This window comes from Patella vulgata, chromosome 6, assembly GCF_932274485.2.
Source record: "Patella vulgata chromosome 6, xgPatVulg1.2, whole genome shotgun sequence".
Classification (NCBI taxonomy): Eukaryota; Metazoa; Mollusca; class Gastropoda; family Patellidae; genus Patella; species Patella vulgata.
In genome coordinates, this window is record NC_065884.2 from 19776356 (window position 1) to 19798200 (window position 21845).

Below are 21845 nucleotides of genomic sequence, written 5' to 3' on the forward strand. Positions count from 1 at the left end.
GACTCCTTATATAGGGGTGGATCATGGCGTTTTCGACTTATTGTCATAAACCATGTCGTGCCCCTTTGCTGCCATATTTGACGCTCGTCCAGGTTTAATACGAGAACAATGTGTTAAAAACTATTTAGTCCACTTGATGAACCGAATGTTAAGTATGTTGTTCATCTTGGAAGAGAATATTTTGATTTTAAATAATATATTGTAATAAAATAACTTTTCTAGTGTTTTGTTGTATGCTTTATTGCCTCCTAAATGGTTTTCTCAAGGAAATGAAATGCCTCATTTGTAGTATACATTTATATTCTTAGCTTCACTGTATGCATACTTGTTGAATAATCGAATAAATCAATTAAGTGAGAATATAGACCATTTATAGAATATTAACTTTGGCATGCATACCGTACATCAACAATTTAATTCAATTTAGAAAAGACAGGGAATATCCCAAAGTCCCCATTCCCGTTAAATTGTATGTGCTCATCCAGCCAATCAGTTGAAATATGTGCTTGGGCCAAAATTAAAGAATCCAACGAACGATGCATCGGCGACATGTTGTAAACCGGTTTCCGCTATACGCGTTACTGAATCGCTGACAAGCACTAGTGTGTAATCTTGCCGATGGCATTTTAAGTTCCAGCAAAAGGAATGCAAGCACACCTCCGACCTAACACCACCACCACTCAGCCCAGCTACTGCATTTGCGGATCTAGAGGGTTAATGTCAAAGCGGGCCCGTCCGCCCTCACCCTTTTGTTTGCCTTACTTCTGTTTGACGTAACTTTTTAAAATAGATTTTCCTATGAGCAAAATATGTTCAATATGTATAATGTCAATCATGCCATACGTGAATATACTCCGCAGCTTTTAATGAAAATATAAATTGCTCATGTGGAGTCCTGGTAGCCTACAATCTGGCAAAACGCATTAAAGGGAGGCAACCATGACATCTCATCTGGGGAAAAACTGTTCCGTCCCCAGTGAATAACTTCACCATTTCTATTAGAAGGTGTCGGCGTTTGTGAGCTATCTGGTGCCATTACACCTAATTCCACTTTTAAATAAACCTAATAATTTCGTAATGTGGTGACATATTTCAATCGGCACCACAAAAGCTTTATTGCGGAAATAACCGAAGCATTCGGATTGTAATATTATAGGTAGAACTTGATTGACATACTCAAAATTAAATTGGCACTCAATTTTTCTGTAATTCTTTAATAACAATGTTATTTGACATAATAAATGTCACATAATATCAGTTTACGATCATGCTGAAAACAGGGATCAGCGCAATTTTGGTCTAAACGCCTTTCTGTTAGACTACGTAGTAAACAAATTGTTCAATGAATGGACTGTCAATTTTTGGAGGTGCTGCATTCCAAAATCAACTTCGGCCATGGCGGGATGAGAAAAACGGAATTTAGAGAGTGAATTCTAATAAAAGGAATTTTTGTATTTTCTGAGTTTTCTTTCAACAATGACACGGTAACACTTCACGCCAGTTTCAAGAGATGCGTTTATTAAAACCGAATTGGGTTGTTCATGATGGTAAACACAATTTCATTTTCGCCCCAATTCAGTTGCAAATTGTATTGTTTTTTTTTTCTATGTGCAGACAAAGCTTGTAAGCACGGATATCGCGATACGGCATAGCATAAAAAATGTTTTTAAAAAAGCGATTGCTTTCAAGATATGAATAGACAGACAGCTTTGCTGTATTCTTGCCCAAAGGCAAAGACCTCTGAATATTAACTAAAAAATTTAATGTTATTCATTATTATATTTGCAGTTATTATTATAGGGCCTATTTTTATATAAAATATAAATGTCATATTTCGGTTTAGAATAGTTTAGTATGATGGGAAAGGCTGTAGTTTCTGTCAACTTTACCTTGAAAGGAGATGAATAATAAGCTCTTGATTTAGAGTGTTGGACATTACAGAAAAAAATAAAGTTTTTCAATGAGACAAACCATCAAAAATTTATTCATTCATTAAATTTTTTTTTAACTGAGTTTTGTTTACTCTTAATAATTATTTTCTGTCATGTTTCAGGAAGACCGATATTCTCTATTGATATTCATCCAGATGGATCAAGATTTGCAACAGGAGGACAAGGTATACATGTGTATTCTATCCCAATTCAATTTATGTATATTTTATAAATGCATAAAAAAGTATTTTTAGAAACATTGTCAAGGTCTAATTCTCTAAATGCAATTTGTCAATCTTTAAAATCTTATCCTAAACATTCTTTTTCTATGGTGAGTAATACAGTCAGATTAAAGTAACTTAATATCATCCAAAGTCTTCCACATTAAAAACACGAATTATTTGTCAATTTAAATCAACATTGATGTTGTGATCTTACCGGGAAAAGATGGGCTTCCGATATCCAATATTCAAGACAAAATAAACATTTTAAAATTGGTACATGAATCGTGTAACATAATTCGTTTCAGCGCATTTGTAACAAAGGACTCGAAGAACGAGGCTAGACATATTCCACAAGTCATGTCAAACGGTGACCTTATATTCGTAACTGGAGAGCATGCGCACTAAATACTATCAATGTAGACTCGAATAACCAGACACTAGAGATTTCCATTCGACTGAGACTTCTGGCGTATTTTGCCGAACATAATTGTTTTGATATGGATTAAAAACGGAAACGACTGAATGTAAATCAGTTTATATACATTCATATTACATTATTATATGCGTTGCGACCCATTTGTGGCAGTTTCTAGGTCCAAAATATTAGCGATGTCTGTCTGTCCGACACACATTTTGTGACACAATAAGTCTCTTTCTAATTAAGCTAGAATGTTCTAACTCGGTGTAAGTGTTTATTAGGTCAATGCCTTGATGGAGTTCGAACATGAGCATTTTCTGCTTAGGTTAAGCAGAGATAATTTAAGCAATTTGATTTATTGATGCTTTTGGGCACAATAACTTTAGTTCTAATTATAAAGTGAGAGTAATAAAACTTGGTGTATAGTTAAATTACATCAATACATTGACTAAGTTTGATAATGAACATTTTCTGCTCAGGGTAAGCAGAGTGATAATCAATTTCATTGGCCGAGACGTTAGAACACAATAATTCTCCTTCTAATTGAGCTAGAATGTTCAAACTTGGTGTAGGTGTTTATTAGGCGAATGCCTTGATGGACTTCGAAGATGAGAATTTTCTGCTTAGGGTAAGCAGAGATAAGCAATTGGATTGGTTGATACTTTGGGGCATGTTAACTTTGGTTATAATGAAGTGAGAGCGATGAAACTCCAAATATAGATTCATTATAACATTACCTTGACTAAGTTTGATGGTGAGAATTTACTGCTTAGGCTAAGGAGCGATAAGCAATTTGACTGGTCAAGACTTGGGAACATAACAACTCTGCTTTTAATTAAGGTAGAATGTTTAAACTTGGTAAATGGCTTGACTGAGTTCAATGATTAACATTTCGAGTTAAAGCTAAGTAGAGCTAAGCAATTTCATTGGTCGATGCTTTGGGACAAGATAACTTTGATTCTATCTGATAGAGAGTGATGAAACTTAGTGTATAGTTGATAATGAGTTTGATGAAACTTAGTGTATAGTTGATAATGAGTTTGATTGCTCAATACTTTTGAAAAAAATAAATGTGCAATTAATTAATTAATGTGTCATCTATTTATTTTTGCGGGGGACATCAGCCTCACTGTTGACTTGGTTTTTTTTTTTATAGTTCCAAATTTATTTTTACTTGTCTTCACTACACCAGGATCTGGAATAATTGTTAAATAACCCACATTATACAGCTTAGCCTTTGTTTAAATATTGCTGTTGTTCTCAAATTTATTATTCTGATCAATATTTTTCACTTTTTTCAGGAGATGACTGCGGAAAAGTGGTTATATGGAACATGGCTCCGGTAAGAGATGAAGCAGCAGAAAAGAATGAAAATGTTCCAAAAATCTTGTGCCAAATGGACAATCATTTAGGTATGTTTTTATTTTTCACCACTTAATATAAGTTACAGCTAATTAGCTGTGTTAGCTGTCCACCACTTAGATTAGCTGAATTAACTAGTATGTATAGTTAAGAATTAAAACGTTCCTAAAATTTTTTGCTGAATGGACAATCATTTAAGAGTGTTTATATTTTTACCCACATATCTGCTAATAATCGGTCCACGACCCAGATTAGCTGTATTAACTATTATGTATAATAAATATCCTGGTTATCTCCAGTCATGTATTTTGTAAGAAACAGCTGGTGAACAGATTCTGATAACTCTCTAATCGTTGTAAAATGTTCTGATGTTGGTAAAATTCAAGTTTTATTCTGACTATTGTGGATATTTCAGCTTGCGTCAACTGCGTTAGATGGTCCCATAATGGTAAATTTCTAGCATCTGGAGGTGATGATAAATTGGTTATGATATGGCAGACTAGTAGGTTAGTATTCATGATAAATGTTTTAAAACTGAAATCAAGGTCCAAATTGCATTTGTCAAGGCATTACATTTGGGTGAAATTCCCAAAAGCATTGCCTAGCGATCGAAACTTTGTTAGCTTGAGTTATATAAAAACATGAAGCCATTATTTATGGGTGTGTCACCAATGCAAAAACAAATTATTGATATTTTAACTGAACCATAAAGTAAGGTATCTTTAATGTTTTTTTTTTTTACTGTCATATATTTCAGATATTCAGGACCATCTTCAAACTTTGGTTCTAATAATAAAGTAGTAAATATAGAACAATGGAGACCTGTCAGTACATTAAGAGGTCATGCTGGAGGTAATTAAATGTATTATGGAATAATTTATAAAATTTAAATGTTAAACATACATTTTGCAAGAGCTAAATCTGCCAATTGTAGGTCTTTTTTTAGGCCTGAAATGTTATCTAAATTGTTAATTAGACATTAATTAACTTATCCAGACCATAATCAACTCTCAATGGCATCGCTAGTCTGCGATATTTACTAGATTAGAACCTGGTCTGCTGCTTCTGATTAAATAAAAGAAATGGATAACCGAGACTATGTTTTATATTGTACTGAATTTAGTAAAGATGATCGAGACTACGCCCAAAATTCAATCGCTAAATACTCAGTTCAGGTAGGATCAATTTGACTGAAATTTTCAGCAAATTCCCTTTACATTATTTAGTTTTTAACTATTATAGTGAGAACTACCAGCTCTTTATCTAATCTCCCATAATGTATCTTTAATGCTTTGGATTTCATTTCTACATGCATGTCTCATCAAATTACAGTGTCATTTTGAGACACACCTGATTGTGGCAATTCAATAGAGGTTAAGTCGGGAGTGAAATTCTGACAATTGATCTCAAGAATTACAAAGGATGAAAAATAGTTCTTTAAAAGAGCAAACATACACTTGATTCTATGAAACCAGTTACATAGACCGTAAATCGGCCTTGCAGCTGTTAAAATTGTTCATATCTGATGTGAGTGCTAAACGGACATCAAAAATTCTAACCATTTACAGACAATTGTGGAGACTTGGATTTCAGATGCTGTATCTGCTTAGTAGAAGTAAAGTTATTCATTGTACTCTGTGGCATTTTATTTTGAACTTTCTTCCTTGTCATATGATTTAATACTATTTTCTTTATTTAGATGTTTTGGATATAGCATGGTCACCACATGATGCTTGGCTAGCCTCTTGTAGTGTGGATAATACAGTTGTTATATGGAACACCATGAAATTTCCAGGTAGGTATATTACTCTCATCTCGTGCTGAGGGTTTTGATCCCATAATGATAATAGTACCTAGGCTTCTTTCCACAACTAAAGAGGTTCTATAAGATTAACTAAAGGGGATGATACTTTCTAAAATTGTTTTTTTCCGGTAATGAGTGCTTGATTTCTTTACCAAACTGGAAGGGGTGCAACAAATTGAATTGAAACATTGGCACATAGCTTTCTCAACAACTGAAAAATATCATTCAATAATAGCAACAGCCAATGAACACTTACTTCTAGGCCATATGAATTAGGAATGATAATTATAGTTCTAAGATGGATACATGTTGCAGCTGGTTGTTTATATTTGTATTTGTTTATTTCAGAACAATTGGCTGTTTTAAAAGGACATTCTGGCTTGGTAAAAGGTGTAACATGGGATCCTGTTGGAAAATATTTAGCCACACAGGTAATAAGATATAATAATTATTCATTATATTTATCACAGTGACATATCATTAAGATGAGTAGCCTCATGGTTTGTGTCAGGAAGGCTCTTCTAAACAATTATCCTGGTCAAATGATCAAAAGCATTTTGCTTATTTTTTAAAGAAAAGAAAACGTTCAGCTTTTATGTGTGTATTTAGTGACAAGGTTTCGAACGCTGTAGTAGTTTCTGGATAACCATGTCTATAAGCTGAAGTATGGTTGTCACATTTAATAGGTAGCCTGTGTAAACAATTGACGGAATACGTTATCCAAAAATTCTGGTTATGTGTCAATTGTAACTTTCTGACATGACCATTACGTAATTTCTTCATAATTTGGCTTTTATATCGTGTGAAATCTGGGACTTCCCTTTTAAAAAGGGTTTTGAACAATGACCTGTCATGGATTTGTATAATATTTTTATAAACAGTAAAATAATTGTTGTTTAATTATGTATAATTGTAGTCTGATGATAAAACATTAAGAGTATGGAGAACAAGAGATTGGCAGGAAGAATCAGTTATATCAGAACCATTTAAAGAGGTTAGTTTAATATAGAAATATCAGTACTATTTTACATACTTCAATAATTAGAAAGCAATTGGAATAAAAAGTTATGGTGATGGGATGAAGGCATAGCTTTTTTTTTTACCAAAGCACCTGTAAAATTTTGCAATCTACTAAGCACATGTTGAGTGGTAATATAGAGAATTGCACTTTCAAATGGATGTTATAAAATCAAATCATTGCAATTCGAAGTGCAGTAACAGCGAAGAAATAAAATCCTGTCAGATTTTTTTTCTTTTGAATTCTCTTTCAATGTGTGAAACTTTGTATGTGTCGCTTATTAAATTAATCTGTCAAAAAAAATGTTAATTAATTTTATGTATTTTTTTGTCAGTGTGGAGGAACAACACATGTTTTACGTTTAGATTGGTCACCAGATGGTCATTATATTGTATCAGCTCATGCTATGAATAACTCGGGACCAACTGCTCAGATTATAGAAAGAGAAGGGTGGAAAGTTACTCTGGATTTTGTTGGTCATAGAAAGGCTGTTACTGTAGTTGTAAGTATACATTTCTTGAGCTGTAATAATCTCATAAATTGTTTCCAAAAATTAAGAATAATATGTCAATTTGTCTTTCTCATCAATGGCTATATGATAGCTGTATACAACTCTTGTAGGCCATTTTTTTTTAAATACGAATTGGAACAGTATTAAACAGGAATACACTCCCACAACTCAATGAAAGATAACTACCAAATTAAAAAAACATTTGTCATTGTATACCGCTTCGACTTTCTATGGATGGAGGTCAGAAAAACAGTAATATAACAATGTGGAGTATAAGTCGAATAGTCATATTTTACTGGGTTTCCTGTAACTAGGATAAAATATTTACGTGCAGTAATTTATGAGCCCGTTTTTATTTTTTGAAATAGAAACAGGTTATAGGACCCTTTTGAAGTAATACAGAATTTTTTTTTTATATGCCCTAAATATGTAGTTATTGCACAGACTAATAAAAGATATAATGCTTCTAAGAGACTGCTTTAATGTTGTAAGCAATTGAGCTGATTACAACAATCTTTTAAGAGGAATAATGGTTTACATGATTTAGAGCATACTTAAAATGGTGTGTTTTACTTTTCAGCGTTTCAATCCGAACATTTTTGAAAAACGAATAAAGAAAGACAGTGATAAGGTAATTTTTTTATTTTGGTAGAGGTTTGGCGTGCGTGTTGTCTTAGATCTGTATACACGACAAGGATTGGGGTCGTCTGATCTAAACTCGTTGGTCTTCACCCGGTTCTCTGGGTTAACAGTTAAAAATCAATGAAATGTTAGGTCCAATTTCATTTCTGCCTTCTTTTATATTTTGTGAATTGTCACAGAATTTTAACAGTAAAAGTTAATGTGCATGGATTATTGTTGTAACTATCTTGTTCCATGCTTGATAAATTCTATTATTATTATTTGCAGTCTCAACAATATTCATGTTGTGCTATAGGCAGCAAAGATCGCTCTATTTCTATTTGGGTGAGTATATTCAAATCAAAATTTGATTAAAACTCTGGCTAGCCTTTGGTCTCACAACCTAAATTTTAGTGTTGTATTCTTACTCTTGTTAGTTTAATGAGAGTACAGCGATAATCGGCAGAATTCCCTTGAAAGATTCAAAGAGGTTTAACACACCAATTAAATCAGCTTATCTTTTGGTTGATGATACTGCATCAGCCTGGGCTCAAATTTTAGAAACTGTAATATTTGTATTATATATTTTATGCTTTTTGCTTATTGTATTATGAAAGACTTGTTTTGGGGGATATTGGAAGTACTATTATTCATAATAATTGTCAATATTGATATTTCAATATTTGTGTATTATGTGTTTTCTAGCTAACAGCTTTAAAGCGACCATTGGTTGTGACTCATGATTTATTTGAGAGTTCTATAATGGATATATCATGGTAAGTAATATGTTGTATCTATGTTATTTATCAAGTGTAGAGAAGTACCTGTAACCAGAAAACTAAATGCTCTTGTGACATGAAACACAACTTATTATTGAATATTGCTGAAGACCGGGGTGAGGCATTAATGGCTCTTCTTCTACAAATGTATATTTGTCAAGCCATCTTGTTTTCTTCCAAAATATTCAAAACATTACTTCAATACCTTCTTCAGCAGAATTTCAAAATTTGCATTCAGTCACAAATATTTCTAAGTCATTTATAGCCATAATGATTCATTTGGGCTTCATAAAATATTTATTTGTGGGTTTCCAAAAAATAAAAGTAATACTTCGTCAATACCTTCTTCAACAGAATTTCAAAATTTTACTTCTAATCATAATGATTTCTTTGGGCTCCAAACAATAGTTATGTGTATTAGTTTCATGTAGCTTTCCAAAAAAGTTTAAAAGACTTGTGCCATCAAACAAGGTTCTAGTACAGTGATTAAGTAGTAAATTGTTGTTTTAATAGTAATGATTGTGTATTATTACAGGAGTAAAAGTGGTTTTGAATTGATATGTTGTTCTATAGATGGTACAGTGGCTTATATTGATTTTTCTGTAGAAGAAATAGGCAGCTCTTTAACACAACTTGAAGTAGTAAGTAAACTGTTAAATAATTTATTACAGGTGGACTGCCCTATAGTGTGATTGTTGAGGTTTTTTTTATAAGGCTGAGTCTGATATGGTTCCCAACTGTATCATACTGAAGCCTTTGTGTATGATCTATAAGTAAATTATTTAGTCCTGTATAACACCCATAATATGTAGTAAAATAGACTGCTACACAAAACAAACCACGTTTGTATAGTATTTGATACTTTTATTTCAAATAGGTGTTTAATATGAGTTTTACAAAAAAAACCCCACAATACATATGACCTAACATAACACATGTTCTGATATATGTCTTTATAGATAGGTAAAGAGAGTGGTCTAGAGCATTGTAATGCTTTATTTAATGAATGTAACAGATGAGTAGGGTTGGTTTGTGGTTTTCATATAATCTCTTCTAGAGTGGGCTGAACACAAGTGAAATTAATGAAGATTACCAGATGTTGTGGAGGATGGACATTCCAACCCCATTACTCTTTTGTCAGAGATTTATTTCCCCTGTATTATTCGATGAAGATTAATATTTTGCATTTTGAACTTTCAGCAAACAGTTTTAGAAAAAATTTATGGTAAAGGTTTACCTGTACGCTCAATGACAAACACGGGTAACCAAATTATTGAATCGGCAGCCATGTTGAATTTACAGCAACAGAAAGAAAAAGAAGCTCAGGAAAATAACAACAAATTACCATCTTCATCTCCACAAACGCCTAATAAAAAACAGCCATTGGTTAATGGTGATGTTCCTTTTAAGGTATGGTGCTTGGTGTTATATAATTTTTTTTTAAGTGAACATCATATTGATCTTTAATATACTGTTACAGAAAATGGGACAACTACTACTAGGGCAACTCGTACCTGTAGCTCAGTACCAGACAACCAATCCCTAGGACAGTTTTGATAAAGTTAACTGCTGTCACAAAACTATTTATATAGCAGAATTCACATCATTACTGTTCCCAGGCCCCATTCTATTATTAGATCAGCCTAGTAGAGAGCAAGCTCTTGACTATATCAACCAATAGTAAATTATCATTACGCGTGGCCTGGTCACAGGTCATCACACATTACTTAAACTCTGTGTGTACATAGTTACGGCACAGACAGCTGGTTACCATAGTGACAAAAAGGTTAAACCTATTAACAGAATATACTTATGAAATAAGGATCACTAAAACTACGATTTGTGTAACTTAATTTCTTAATAACTGCATGGCATCTATGAGATCTTAATAATTGCATGTTTCTAGACAGTTGATATTTAAACTACACGTTGATATGAAGGGGCCGCAGTCACTCAGTAGAGTAAGATACTGGCTCGCTGACCAGGAGGTCAGGATTTTCTGGTGTGCTCTACTCTTCAAACATAAGTAAATTTTCAAAACCACTAGCCAAACAAAATTTTCAGTTGCCAAGTCTGAAGATTAGAATAATTTGTCGTATGATATAGCTAAATTATATTGTGAACATACCTAACTCTTCAACTTGTCGTCCTATAATAATAATAAAAGATGTTTTAAACATTTTTTTCCGACTGGGACTCGCTGCGAGACGAAGACGGCGAAGCTTGTAATTTTGCTTGTTTGGGTGGTGTAGCGTCGGTAGCATGACTATCATCATTTTTCCCCGACTGAGACCACTGCGAGACGAAGTTACTTTACTAGTAAAGTAAGACGGTATAGGTTCGATTCGTCTGCTAGCCATGCTGTCAGCTGCATGCACAATGAGAATTTCCTCGCAGAGGACAATGAGATTGAACCAATTTCAAACCAGGAAAGAAACAAGAGTGACAGTTGACCGGGATCATTGCCGATTACGTTATCTTTATGGAGAAAAGTTCAGATAGCTATAGTGTTAATTGGGGACTTCAAGATATATGTTCACTCGACAGAAACCTAGCATTTATAAATATCTGGTCGCCATTGTCAAAATTCACTCGCAAATGCGAGTGTTTCAGTCACATTGTAGAGCCTTGCTCTTGTCAGTGGTGCAGGACGGAGGGCCTGACAAGGACAGTGTACACAGTGGCGTGCACAGAAAAGAACCTGTGACAGTTGTGGTTCAAAATAAGATTAGGCTATAGTGCTGCTGTCCGGGCAAAATTTCCATTACAACACACTGTATGGCACATGCCCATCTCCATTAGCCCAGTCGGTGCAGAAAAGTAGGATGTTAAACCCCATATCATTCCTGATATCAATTTTGTTTTTTCAGCCATTAGATAAACAGATAGAAACAAGAACACCTGATGGAAGAAGAAGAATAACACCAATATTTCTTGCTCCACAACCCGACTTTGGGTACATATCTTTCTTTTATTTTTTTCAATGGCACTTTTTAACATTTATTGGGTCTGAATCAATTTGAAGACATGCTGCAGTTCTATTTCTTAACAAAATTCTGCCAAAGATCACTAAGTAGTATGCTGGATTAAAATGGATTGTAACTTCTGAATGTTCTGAATTTCTATCACATTACATAAAATCCAGTTCTGTCTGATACCAAATGTAGTTCAAGAAAAATCAAGACGAACATTGTTTATCTGCCATAATTTATTTGTTGCCCGAAATTCTCATTTGAACATTTTATCTGGATTCCTTTCCATCCTTGATAACTCTCATCCTATTTTTATGTTCAATTATAAAGTATATTACAATATTATACAAATGTTATTTCAGAGAAGGACCTGTACCGTTCCCGGGTAATGATATTACAACTGATTCTAATATATCCTTTGCTACTAGTAAAGATCATAGTAAGATCCAGGTTGAAAAACAGGATAGAGTTACCATTCCTGGTCTAGTTTCACCATCATCGAAATCTGGTACCTCTCCACAGACAGGTTCTAATTTATCAGAATCCAAACCTAGTCCTATAACCGATACCAAAAAGGCAGCAGCTGATAAGAAGTCATCAGAAGCAGCAGTCTTCCAGGTGATTAGAAAAGTTGTTTTAAAGAATTTATCAGTTAGGAATTGTTGCAGATAGCCAAACAAGAACTAAAATGCATTTAGAAATTAATGCAACCTGAAGTAGGTCAAAGTTGAAGGGCGTATCCAGATGTGAAGTTTATTTACTTTTGTCATTGAATAGGTTACTTGTATGAAATATTATATATTGTTTGTGAGGAATCAAGAATTGGACTTCAAATCAAACCACAAATCTGATGAATCAGTATCCAGATCTGTATATTTATGTACTATTTCTTCTATATTTGATTCCACGGTTGTATGTGACAAGGAGTAGGGTCGTCTGTCCAACCTCGTTGGTTTTCTCTGGGTCTGCCGGTTTCCTCCCACTGCTAAAGACCAATATGCGCAAGCGAATTATTGAAATAAAATTGAACCATGTGTTAGTCCCAAAATGACCTAGCTTGTGTCAAGTGGACATTAAACCTTATTTCTCTCTCTTCTGTATTTTGTTAAACAGTTAGTCTGCATTGTCTATAAGTTTAAGACCAATTATATACGTTACAATTGAAACCATTTTAAAATTTCTTTTGTAGCCAATGACAGCTCTAGAAAAAACACCTGAGAAAAGAGATAAACCTAAAATTTCATCTAGTACACCTATAGATAAGTATGTTATCATTTTGATATTAATGTTTCATACTGGTTGAATACCTTATGCCACCTTCTCTGGTTGATAAATGTACCTTGTGATCTTTGAATGTAGTGGACCTCACTATAGCAGTGTTTGCTGATAGCTGAGTGTTGGTTATAATGAAGCTCTTCTTTTATATAGGTGTCCCTTAATCGTTAAATGGCATTTATTAACTGGATAGTGTTGTATTCGGATCCTTGGATCCAGGGGTGTTACACATTTCAATGTGGGTGAAAACAAAAATCAACCATTCTCCATGTTAGAATTCCAATCTCTTTCTTTATTACTCTAAAAGGCAGAAGAACTACCACATAAGGGAGACAACTTGTGTCTCCTTAAACATAAGGTTTCAGACCACAATGATATAGAATATACCACAATATGACAATAGATTAAAAACAAAAACACATACTTATGAGTATTCTCTTAACGTTATCAAGCTAATACAGCAGTACAGATATGAGGCAAATATATAGACAAATTATAACAATATAACCAAAACCACAAGATCAAAGGCATGTAACACATACATATACAATGACAAGATTAGGTGATAATTAACTAGATGATCCATGGCCACTGGGGACAAAATATACACAAATTAGAAACCATACCTACAACAACTAGATCAAAGGTCCATGACTCAATTGGTTAAAATATACATTAAGAGCGTTGAGTAGTCTAAGATAGGCACTAACTTTTCAGTACCAATCTTATTAAGACTTTGCACACTTGTTCCATGTGTAAAATAACCCAGTCCGACGGTTTGTTGTGTAATAATGGAGATACAAGCAGAAATAAAAATCTATTTATAGCAAACAAAGTTCTTGAATAAATTATGACATGGTACACATTGGTCACATGATCTGCAGTAAACAATAATGGCTGCCTCCAGCATCGGTTTCAAACTGGACTACGTATCCCAATTAAGTGACATGACCAAAAAGAATTTCCTCTATGACACGACTATCCAGGTCTACCATCTATCACGACGGAAACATTGCTTAATTTCTTTTTTAGATGGTCGACATTTTTGAAAATATAAAATGATTTTTAGTGCAGTGAAGTAGTGCACCAAAGTAAATATTTACTTTTTACATCTGAATTGTTGTATTTAAAACTTGCTGTGGACGTATTCTAAAAATTTACCTAAAATCACAATATCTTGTTTGAAGGTAAATAATGAACAAAGATTTTGAAATACTTTGAGTTGGTATTTTTTAATGATTTTAGTGTCGAAATGTCGCTTATAACCCCTGCTTTCGATTATAGAATTTCCAATTGTTGTATTTAAAACGTGTTGTGGGCATATTCAAAGAATTTACCCCAAATCTCGTTTGAAGGTAAATAATGAACAAACATTTTGAAATACTTTTGAGTTGATATTTTTTTGGTGTAGAAACATCCTTATAAACTCTACCTTCGATTATAGAATTGCCAAAAAGTGAACCGTAGGTGACTTTTATTTTGCACTGTATCACCCCAAATAACGAAAAAATGCCATATCTTATAAACAAAACTTACAGCGCTAGCTTTAAAATGTGCATTTTAGAGTACTCAATACCGTTAATAAGATGAAGGAACCAGATAACTATGTTGATCCATAAGGCCACAAGGGTTATGGTGATTTTAACATATTTACAGAGTGTAAGTCATATGGATGATTAATATTAGGCTAGAGGGCATACACATTTGTATCAGCAAATCAATCCAACATGATTGAAGCTGTTTAAGGCCAGATGAAAAGCAAATAGTTATTTATATTTGGTCATCAATTACATGTGACTATTAGTTATATGATAGAAGATATGCTCTTTTATCGACTTGCCAATTCGATTTTAATTTAGTGGAGATGTCATGTGACAGTAAAGTCGATTTAAAAGTACTTTGGCGAGTTCATTAAATGCGCCTTTTAGCTGTAAACAATTCTTGTGGCTGGACATAGTTGGAAAAAACATGTGGTCACCTGATCAAACCGTCAAATCGCACCTAGAGCTGATTTGGTGTTTTGTGGTAATCGCTTCGGACATCGGTGTTGGTAAATTCATTGATTAGCGTAATCAGTTTGAATTAGATGGATGTTAACGATGAAAATTTCATTGAATGCAAATCACTCTGGCTCTTCGGTGTGGATAAAAATGCAATTGAAATATGGATTTTACGAGACATTCAAAAATCAAGAATAAGGCAGAGTAGAAAATAATAATCAATCAGTTAAAAAAAACGCACAAGTGTCCAGTAATGAGGAAATGTAGTTAACTACTATTAATATTGACATCAATGTTAAATTGAAGCCCAAATGTAATGTTATTTCTATATTATTGATGTCAATTATTTTTTACTATAGATCATCAGATAAAGAAAAAGTTAAACACAAAGATAAAACAAGTAGTTTGAATTTAAAACGTAAAAATGATGAGAAGAGAACTGGGAAAGTTGGCAGACCTAGAAAAGAGAAAGAATTGAGGGAAGCAGAAAAACAACTTACACCAGTTGTTACTGGATTGGTTAGTATATTAATTCATCCTGCAGACACCATCCTCCAAACTCTAACAGATCAATAGTAATTGAGATAATCAATAAGTCAGGATATAAGAAAAAAGATAATATTAAGCAGAGCTACTGCAACCGATTATGGGTTTGTCATGTGAATAAATTCTTGATTAATAATTTATATAACAATTAAATTAAAAAAATGACCTGCAGTAGGCTCTTACAAAATTAGCTCTTATAAAATGAATCTTTACGGTTATAGAACTATTAATTTTATGTTCCATTGGTAAATATTTAAAGATATCTTTCATTAGGTAGTACACAGTTTACTAGAATTTGAATATGAAATGAACATATTTATGATGATTGTTACAGCCATTAACAGAGAGAAGTGGTATGAGACCATATCAAGCAGTCAATGAAATAAATCTACCAGTTCCTACTATAGATAAAATAAAGTCAATTGTGGTATGTATTTGTTTTTATCACAAGACTCTTAAAGACCTTTATTATAGTCTCTTACAACTATCGGGAGCTCTGTGGCGGCTTTTTTCAGAAATGCAAAATTTAAGTTTACACATGTTAAAGCAAATCCAGTGTGAGCTGAAACTTTTGGCTATTTTGTCACATTTTGGCATTTAATTTGAATACTTAAATCCATTTTTGGTAACCTGAAAACTGGGACTACCCTTTTTATATGCCCATGCTTTCATGCGAACGTATATTGGCGTCGCCACTGTGCTTCCATCCACAATTTGTTTGTGGACACTCGACAGGTCACAATTTTTATCCCATTTTGACAAAACTTGAAATATAGGTCTATCTCCCAAAGATCTTGGTTCCTTTCGAAATTGGCATGAATCCGACCATAACTTCATGGATTATGACGTTTTTAACTTGTGAACCCTCTAGAGGTCACAGTTTTTATCCGATTTTAAAAAAATGTTTAAATATGTCACCGTTAAACCCTAACGTTGGTTGAACTTGAATTTCGTAAAAATCAGAACGAAATGAAATGAAATGAAATGGGGTTTATCATCCTACTGTTCTTCTCCTATACTGGGCTAATGAAGACGGGCATACGCCATACAGTGTGCAATGAGGGAAATTTTGCCCGGGCAGCGGCACTATCGCCTGCTCTTATATCGAATTCCAACTGCCAAGGGATCTTTTACGTGCATTCCAATGTATACACGGGACCTCGGTTTTCCGTCTCATCCGAAAGACTAGACAGCTGTCCTTGTCAGGCTCTCCGTTCTGCACCACTGACAAGGGGAAACCATGTGGGAAAATACAGATGAACTTTCTCGGCCAATGCAGGGATCGAACACCCGACCTCCAGGCTAGCAAGCCAGCCTCTTAACCACCTGGCCACCGTGGCTCCCTAAATCAGAACGAAACTGCCTGACAAAATGGCCACTCCTGTACACAAATAGTGTAAAAGTATGGAATACCAAGGTTGTGTACCCTCTTGGGTCACAATTTTTATCCGATTTTGATGAAACTTAAAATATATGTTTATGTATAGTGCATATCAGACCCTAACTTCCTGGATTATGGCCCCCGATTGTACTAAAAATCGCTTCTTTTTTTAACTCATTCTCTGTCCATCTCTTGCAAAATGTGGGCGTATCATGCATGGCAACAACTTGTTGGACTAACATATGGATCCATTTTATTTCAATAATTTGCTTGTGCATTGGGATGTTTAGCTGTGGGAGAAAACTGGAGAACCTGGAGAAAACCCACAAGGTTAGACAGATGACTCTTGTCATGTACTAGTGTGGGCTTGAAACCATGCCACCTGACTCAATGACAGACCTTATGATTTAAAATGTATGCTTTAGACCTTTTGGCCACCAAACCTGCCAAAAATGAATAGATTTATATTGTATTCCTTTCATTTCCTAGATTTGTGGTGTTGAAGGTGAAGAGAACTTTTTATCTTTGGAGGTAGAAAACCAGGTCCAGTGTGGTTTAGTAACGGTACATAAACTACGATGTGTCAAGGATGGTGCTATGTTATGGGAGCAAGTTTTAACTTCTAAAATAAATATAGCAGCTGGATCAAAGTAAGATTAGAATTTATTCTCTAAATTGAGATGAAATAGGGTTTAATGTCCTACTTTTCTATAATCACTGGGCTAATAAAAGACAAGCATACACCACACATTCTGTTATGAGTGAAATTTTGCCTGGACATAATTCTTATTAGTGATTGTAGAAAAATGACTAATAAATGGCTGTAAAAGGGAGAAATAATTCCAAACTATCACTATTAAACACATATTGATAAAGTGAACACTGGTTATTTTTGCTTTACTCAGTACTAAGATAAAGGATCCTTTAGATATAATATAATCCTTTAGTGCCATTTAGCGATTGAGCACAATAAAAAACACAACACAGTTTATATGGAAAATGTTCTCTTATCGTTTTAAAATATGTATGTAATATTAAATTACAGGTGTATATCTTGTGCTAGCTGTGAAGATCAGTCAGTTCTTATATTTAGCGCTGGAGGACGAAAACTTTTTCCTAATATAGTGCTAAATTCTAAAATATCATTTTTACATTGTTGTGGCTACTATACTATGGCAGTTACTCAGAAAGGCAGCTTATATGTATGGTAGGTGTCTTGGGAATTTTTCAATCATTGTTAGTTAATTTAGTTGTGAAATGAAATGAATTGGGATTTAACCCCTTAACTGCGTAGTTTTTAAAACGTTAACTACCCCCTATTTCGTAATTAATTTGACAAAAAACTCATTTTGGACCTTTTCATTCCTGAATACAAAATTTGGTAGTCTGAAACCAAATTAAAACTAACAGTAAATAGAGTTGTCTCCTTTCAATTAGATTTCCTCGACCAGGCGTAATATAACGTCTTACACATGCTGCGATCGTGTTCGAAGAATAGGTTGGGGAAAATACCTCCAGGACGTTATATTACGTCCTACACACGGTGAGTGGCAGTTGTCCAGGACGTTATATAAAGCCCTACGCAGTTAACGGGTTAACATCCTACTTTGCTGCACCAACTGGGCTAATGAAGAATGGGAATATTCTATGAAATGTGTTATGAGGGGAAATTTGCAAGGACAGCAGTGAATTCCAACTGTTGAGGGCTTTTTTTGCTGCCCATCTGAGAGATCAACATGCTCCCCTTCCTGTACTACTGGGGGAAACGATGCTGCAATATCCTGAGAATATTTTTCCCTGCCAACACCGGAATCGAACCTAGATCTTATGCTTAGTGACGTGACCCAGAGTCTTACTGGGTTGTGAGCTTTCCGCATTTGGATCAATCATGTGTTAGATGTCGAACAGTATGATTATAACTTTGAATTTTAACTTTGAAAGGTGTTCAACTGATTTTGCATCTGCATGTCAAGGAAAATTTGTAATTTGTACTCATTTTTACGGTTTGTTAATCTTGTTTATTGTGTTTTTCTTCTACAGGAATATGCAATCTAAAAGCGTGGTAATAAAAGATGAAAAATTGTCTAATATGGTCTCCGGTAATGTTTCATCTACATTCTTTAATTAACAAATATCTATAAAATACAAATGTTTATGGACCTACTTGATTTAGTTATAGTTCATTACACAGAGTATTGCTCCAGAACAAAACCAAATCATGTACATGACACATTTCTACATCGGAACTGATTTTATCTAAATGGTTGATATGTTACGCGATAACATTTTGTCCGTCGAACTAAATCCATGGATAAAATAATTAAATCTTCAAAAATACCTTCTTTTTTATTTATTGTCTCCCTTTGTTGCTTCAGTATTTGAGAAACTGTCATGTGGGGTAAAATAATGAAATAACTTGAATTATAGGTGAGGTTATAATCAAATACGAACAATAAAGATATATCTGTTATAATAGAAAACAAATTACACAGTTCCGCCATTACATGTAATAAATGTACTGTATATTTTATTAAGAAAATTTGTTATTGAATATTTCAGGTAGTATAAAAGTTGAGAAAGCTATATTAACACCTGAAGGACATCCTATTATAACTTTATCCAACTCTAAATCATACACATTTCAACAACAACTAGCTTGCTGGTAAATTTATATTTATTTAATCCATTGATCTTTTGTGATTCCTGTTCAGAGTAAGATTTACCATATAGATAAGATAGCCTCTTGTAACACATATATATCATATGATAGAGCGCATGCGCGAGCTGTGCAGTCGAACAAATATGTATGTGTGAAAAAAATTGATAATAACCTATAAATGTTAAGTATGTGGATAATATTATGAATGATAAAGTACGCCTGAAGTTCCCTTGGACCAGTTTTCATCATTAATGCTGTAAAATACTGTGAAATATTTCTACTTTATCGATTTTTCTACACTTCTGAATTGGCGGGCCGGTCAATGTAAATAAAGAAAATGGCGACTGCACTCGCACGTCTTGAGGTAAGCCCAAATATACCTACTTGCAACAAGTTTGAATTAACAGAGAAGCACAAAAACACAGGCAAATCAAATAAACCTACTACCCGAAGTTCGAAATACACCATTAATATCGACAGATGTCTGAAAAAGAAACTTAATTCAACGTATAGAGATGACTTTGTAATAAAACCCACGGACGGAGGGCTCCGACTGTACTGGAGTGCTGGTCACTATGAAGAGTTTCGGGGTGTAGCTCAAATCTTTTACAAAAACTTGAAAAAAGAAGGACAGCTTGAGATCGATATGACTGATCTCACAGACAGAACCAAAAATGTAACTGAATCCACAATACTAAAAGTATATTCAGTTCGAAGAAAAAGCAGTTTCCGCTACACGATTAACATGTTTCACACAACATCCTCAGCTCTCGTCAATGGTAACCATGAGAATATTTTCCTCAATACTCATTTACCAGTAAATTCTAGAGATGGTGAACACTTCAAGAGCAGACAATTTGAATAAAGCCATCCAACAAAAGATACATGTACCTGCTTGTACTAATACTACTAGTGTGAAGAAATCACAGAATCAACCACAGACTGAAGCATCAACCCAGTCTGTCCTAAAAGTAAACACTCCCTCTACCGACACACACTTGTGTCTCACAGAAGAAGAGCAAACTGATAATCCCTGTGCTACATCCGAGAAGCAACCAACCATGTCTACGGTAAGCACACCCTCGGACGTTTTACCTGAGGAAAACCATGTTGACAATAATAGCCCTGTCGAAAATATAATGATATGCAGTCCCACCAGTATAAATGTTGTGTGTCCTTCAACTTCAAACACATCATGTCCTGATCCACCTCTGCATGTACATAGCCCAAGAGAAACACTACCAGGAAGTGAAAACATTACACCTGTAATTCCACCGAGACCTGTCCCTAAAGTTAGACGACTAAAGCTCACTCCCTCAGTAAGTTCTGCATGTAGTAGTACGTATGCCGCTAAAACCATCTCATCTAAAATTAAAACAAAAACTAAATATTCCAATGGGGCTAGTAGCAAATCCAACAGTGCCACACAGCTAACTAACTTACAGATGACGGTCACAAATCTTGAATCCGACATCCTGAAATTAAATGCCGAACTTAAAGAAAAGAACGGCATAATAACAGACATGGATACAGAAAACTCAGAGTTGAAGAACAGACTTGCAAAACTGTTGGAAGAGAATAAGACCTTTGTTGCCGCTTTTAATTCACTAACTGTAGATAACAATAAACTGTATCAAGAAAAACAGATATACAAGTCGACCAACGACACCGTTGCCACACCAGATACTAAAGACCAATCACAACAAACAGACAAGTCATTAAATGTAGAAGTAATAGAGCCTTGTACAAACTTTATTATAGGGTCCTCTGTACTAAAGAAAATAAATTCTCGCAGGCTGGATAGAAATGGCAACACTGCAGTCAGAGCCATATCAGGTGGTAAAATAAGAGACGCAATTAATCTGCTTGAAAGGTGCTCCATATCCAAAGAAGTAGAAAAGATAGTGTATTTAATAGGCTCCAATAATGTTTCTCACAATATGAACTTAGATAGTTGCAAAAATGATTACAGGCAGTTAATTGAAACAAGTCAAACAAAATACCCAAATGTAGACATCAACTTCTTGAAATTACTGCCTAGAAGATCCACCACATTCAACCAACAGCTTGAATCCCTAAACACAGTCCTTAAACAGACATGCAATGAACAAAATTGTACCTATATCTCAGACCATGTTAGTTGCTTTACTAAAGATAATTCAATCAAAGAATATCTGTATGCTGATGGGACACATCCCAACTACAAAGGCTCAGCTAAACTAGCAAGTCATCTAAAAGCTACCCTTAACCTTGAAGTAAGAAAGTTTGGACAGGCTAATATGAAATCTCCACACCCTGCATTCAATGACAGGGGTATGGTCCCTCCCCCGAGGATCACACAACT

The 21845-nt window shown here is 34.3% G+C and overlaps 1 protein-coding gene across 1 annotated transcript in view; it reads left to right on the forward strand.

Annotated features, from left to right (window-relative positions):
- Positions 1-1398: 1398 nt before the first annotated feature.
- LOC126823408 (protein HIRA) overlaps positions 1399-21845 on the forward strand; it is a 30285-nt gene continuing 9838 nt past the window's right edge. Inside the window, exons 1-23 of the mRNA XM_050552236.2 lie at positions 1399-1547; positions 2054-2116; positions 3875-3985; positions 4351-4441; positions 4693-4787; positions 5635-5730; positions 6088-6170; positions 6656-6733; positions 7092-7259; positions 7849-7899; positions 8178-8234; positions 8595-8665; positions 9204-9309; positions 9869-10078; positions 11539-11624; positions 12003-12258; positions 12830-12903; positions 15275-15434; positions 15796-15888; positions 17332-17492; positions 17888-18049; positions 18883-18941; positions 19402-19504. Of these exons, the coding sequence (XP_050408193.1) occupies positions 1511-1547; positions 2054-2116; positions 3875-3985; positions 4351-4441; positions 4693-4787; positions 5635-5730; positions 6088-6170; positions 6656-6733; positions 7092-7259; positions 7849-7899; positions 8178-8234; positions 8595-8665; positions 9204-9309; positions 9869-10078; positions 11539-11624; positions 12003-12258; positions 12830-12903; positions 15275-15434; positions 15796-15888; positions 17332-17492; positions 17888-18049; positions 18883-18941; positions 19402-19504 (2471 nt within the window). The 5' untranslated portion in view covers positions 1399-1510. The remainder of the gene's footprint in view (positions 1548-2053; positions 2117-3874; positions 3986-4350; positions 4442-4692; positions 4788-5634; positions 5731-6087; positions 6171-6655; positions 6734-7091; positions 7260-7848; positions 7900-8177; positions 8235-8594; positions 8666-9203; positions 9310-9868; positions 10079-11538; positions 11625-12002; positions 12259-12829; positions 12904-15274; positions 15435-15795; positions 15889-17331; positions 17493-17887; positions 18050-18882; positions 18942-19401; positions 19505-21845) is intronic.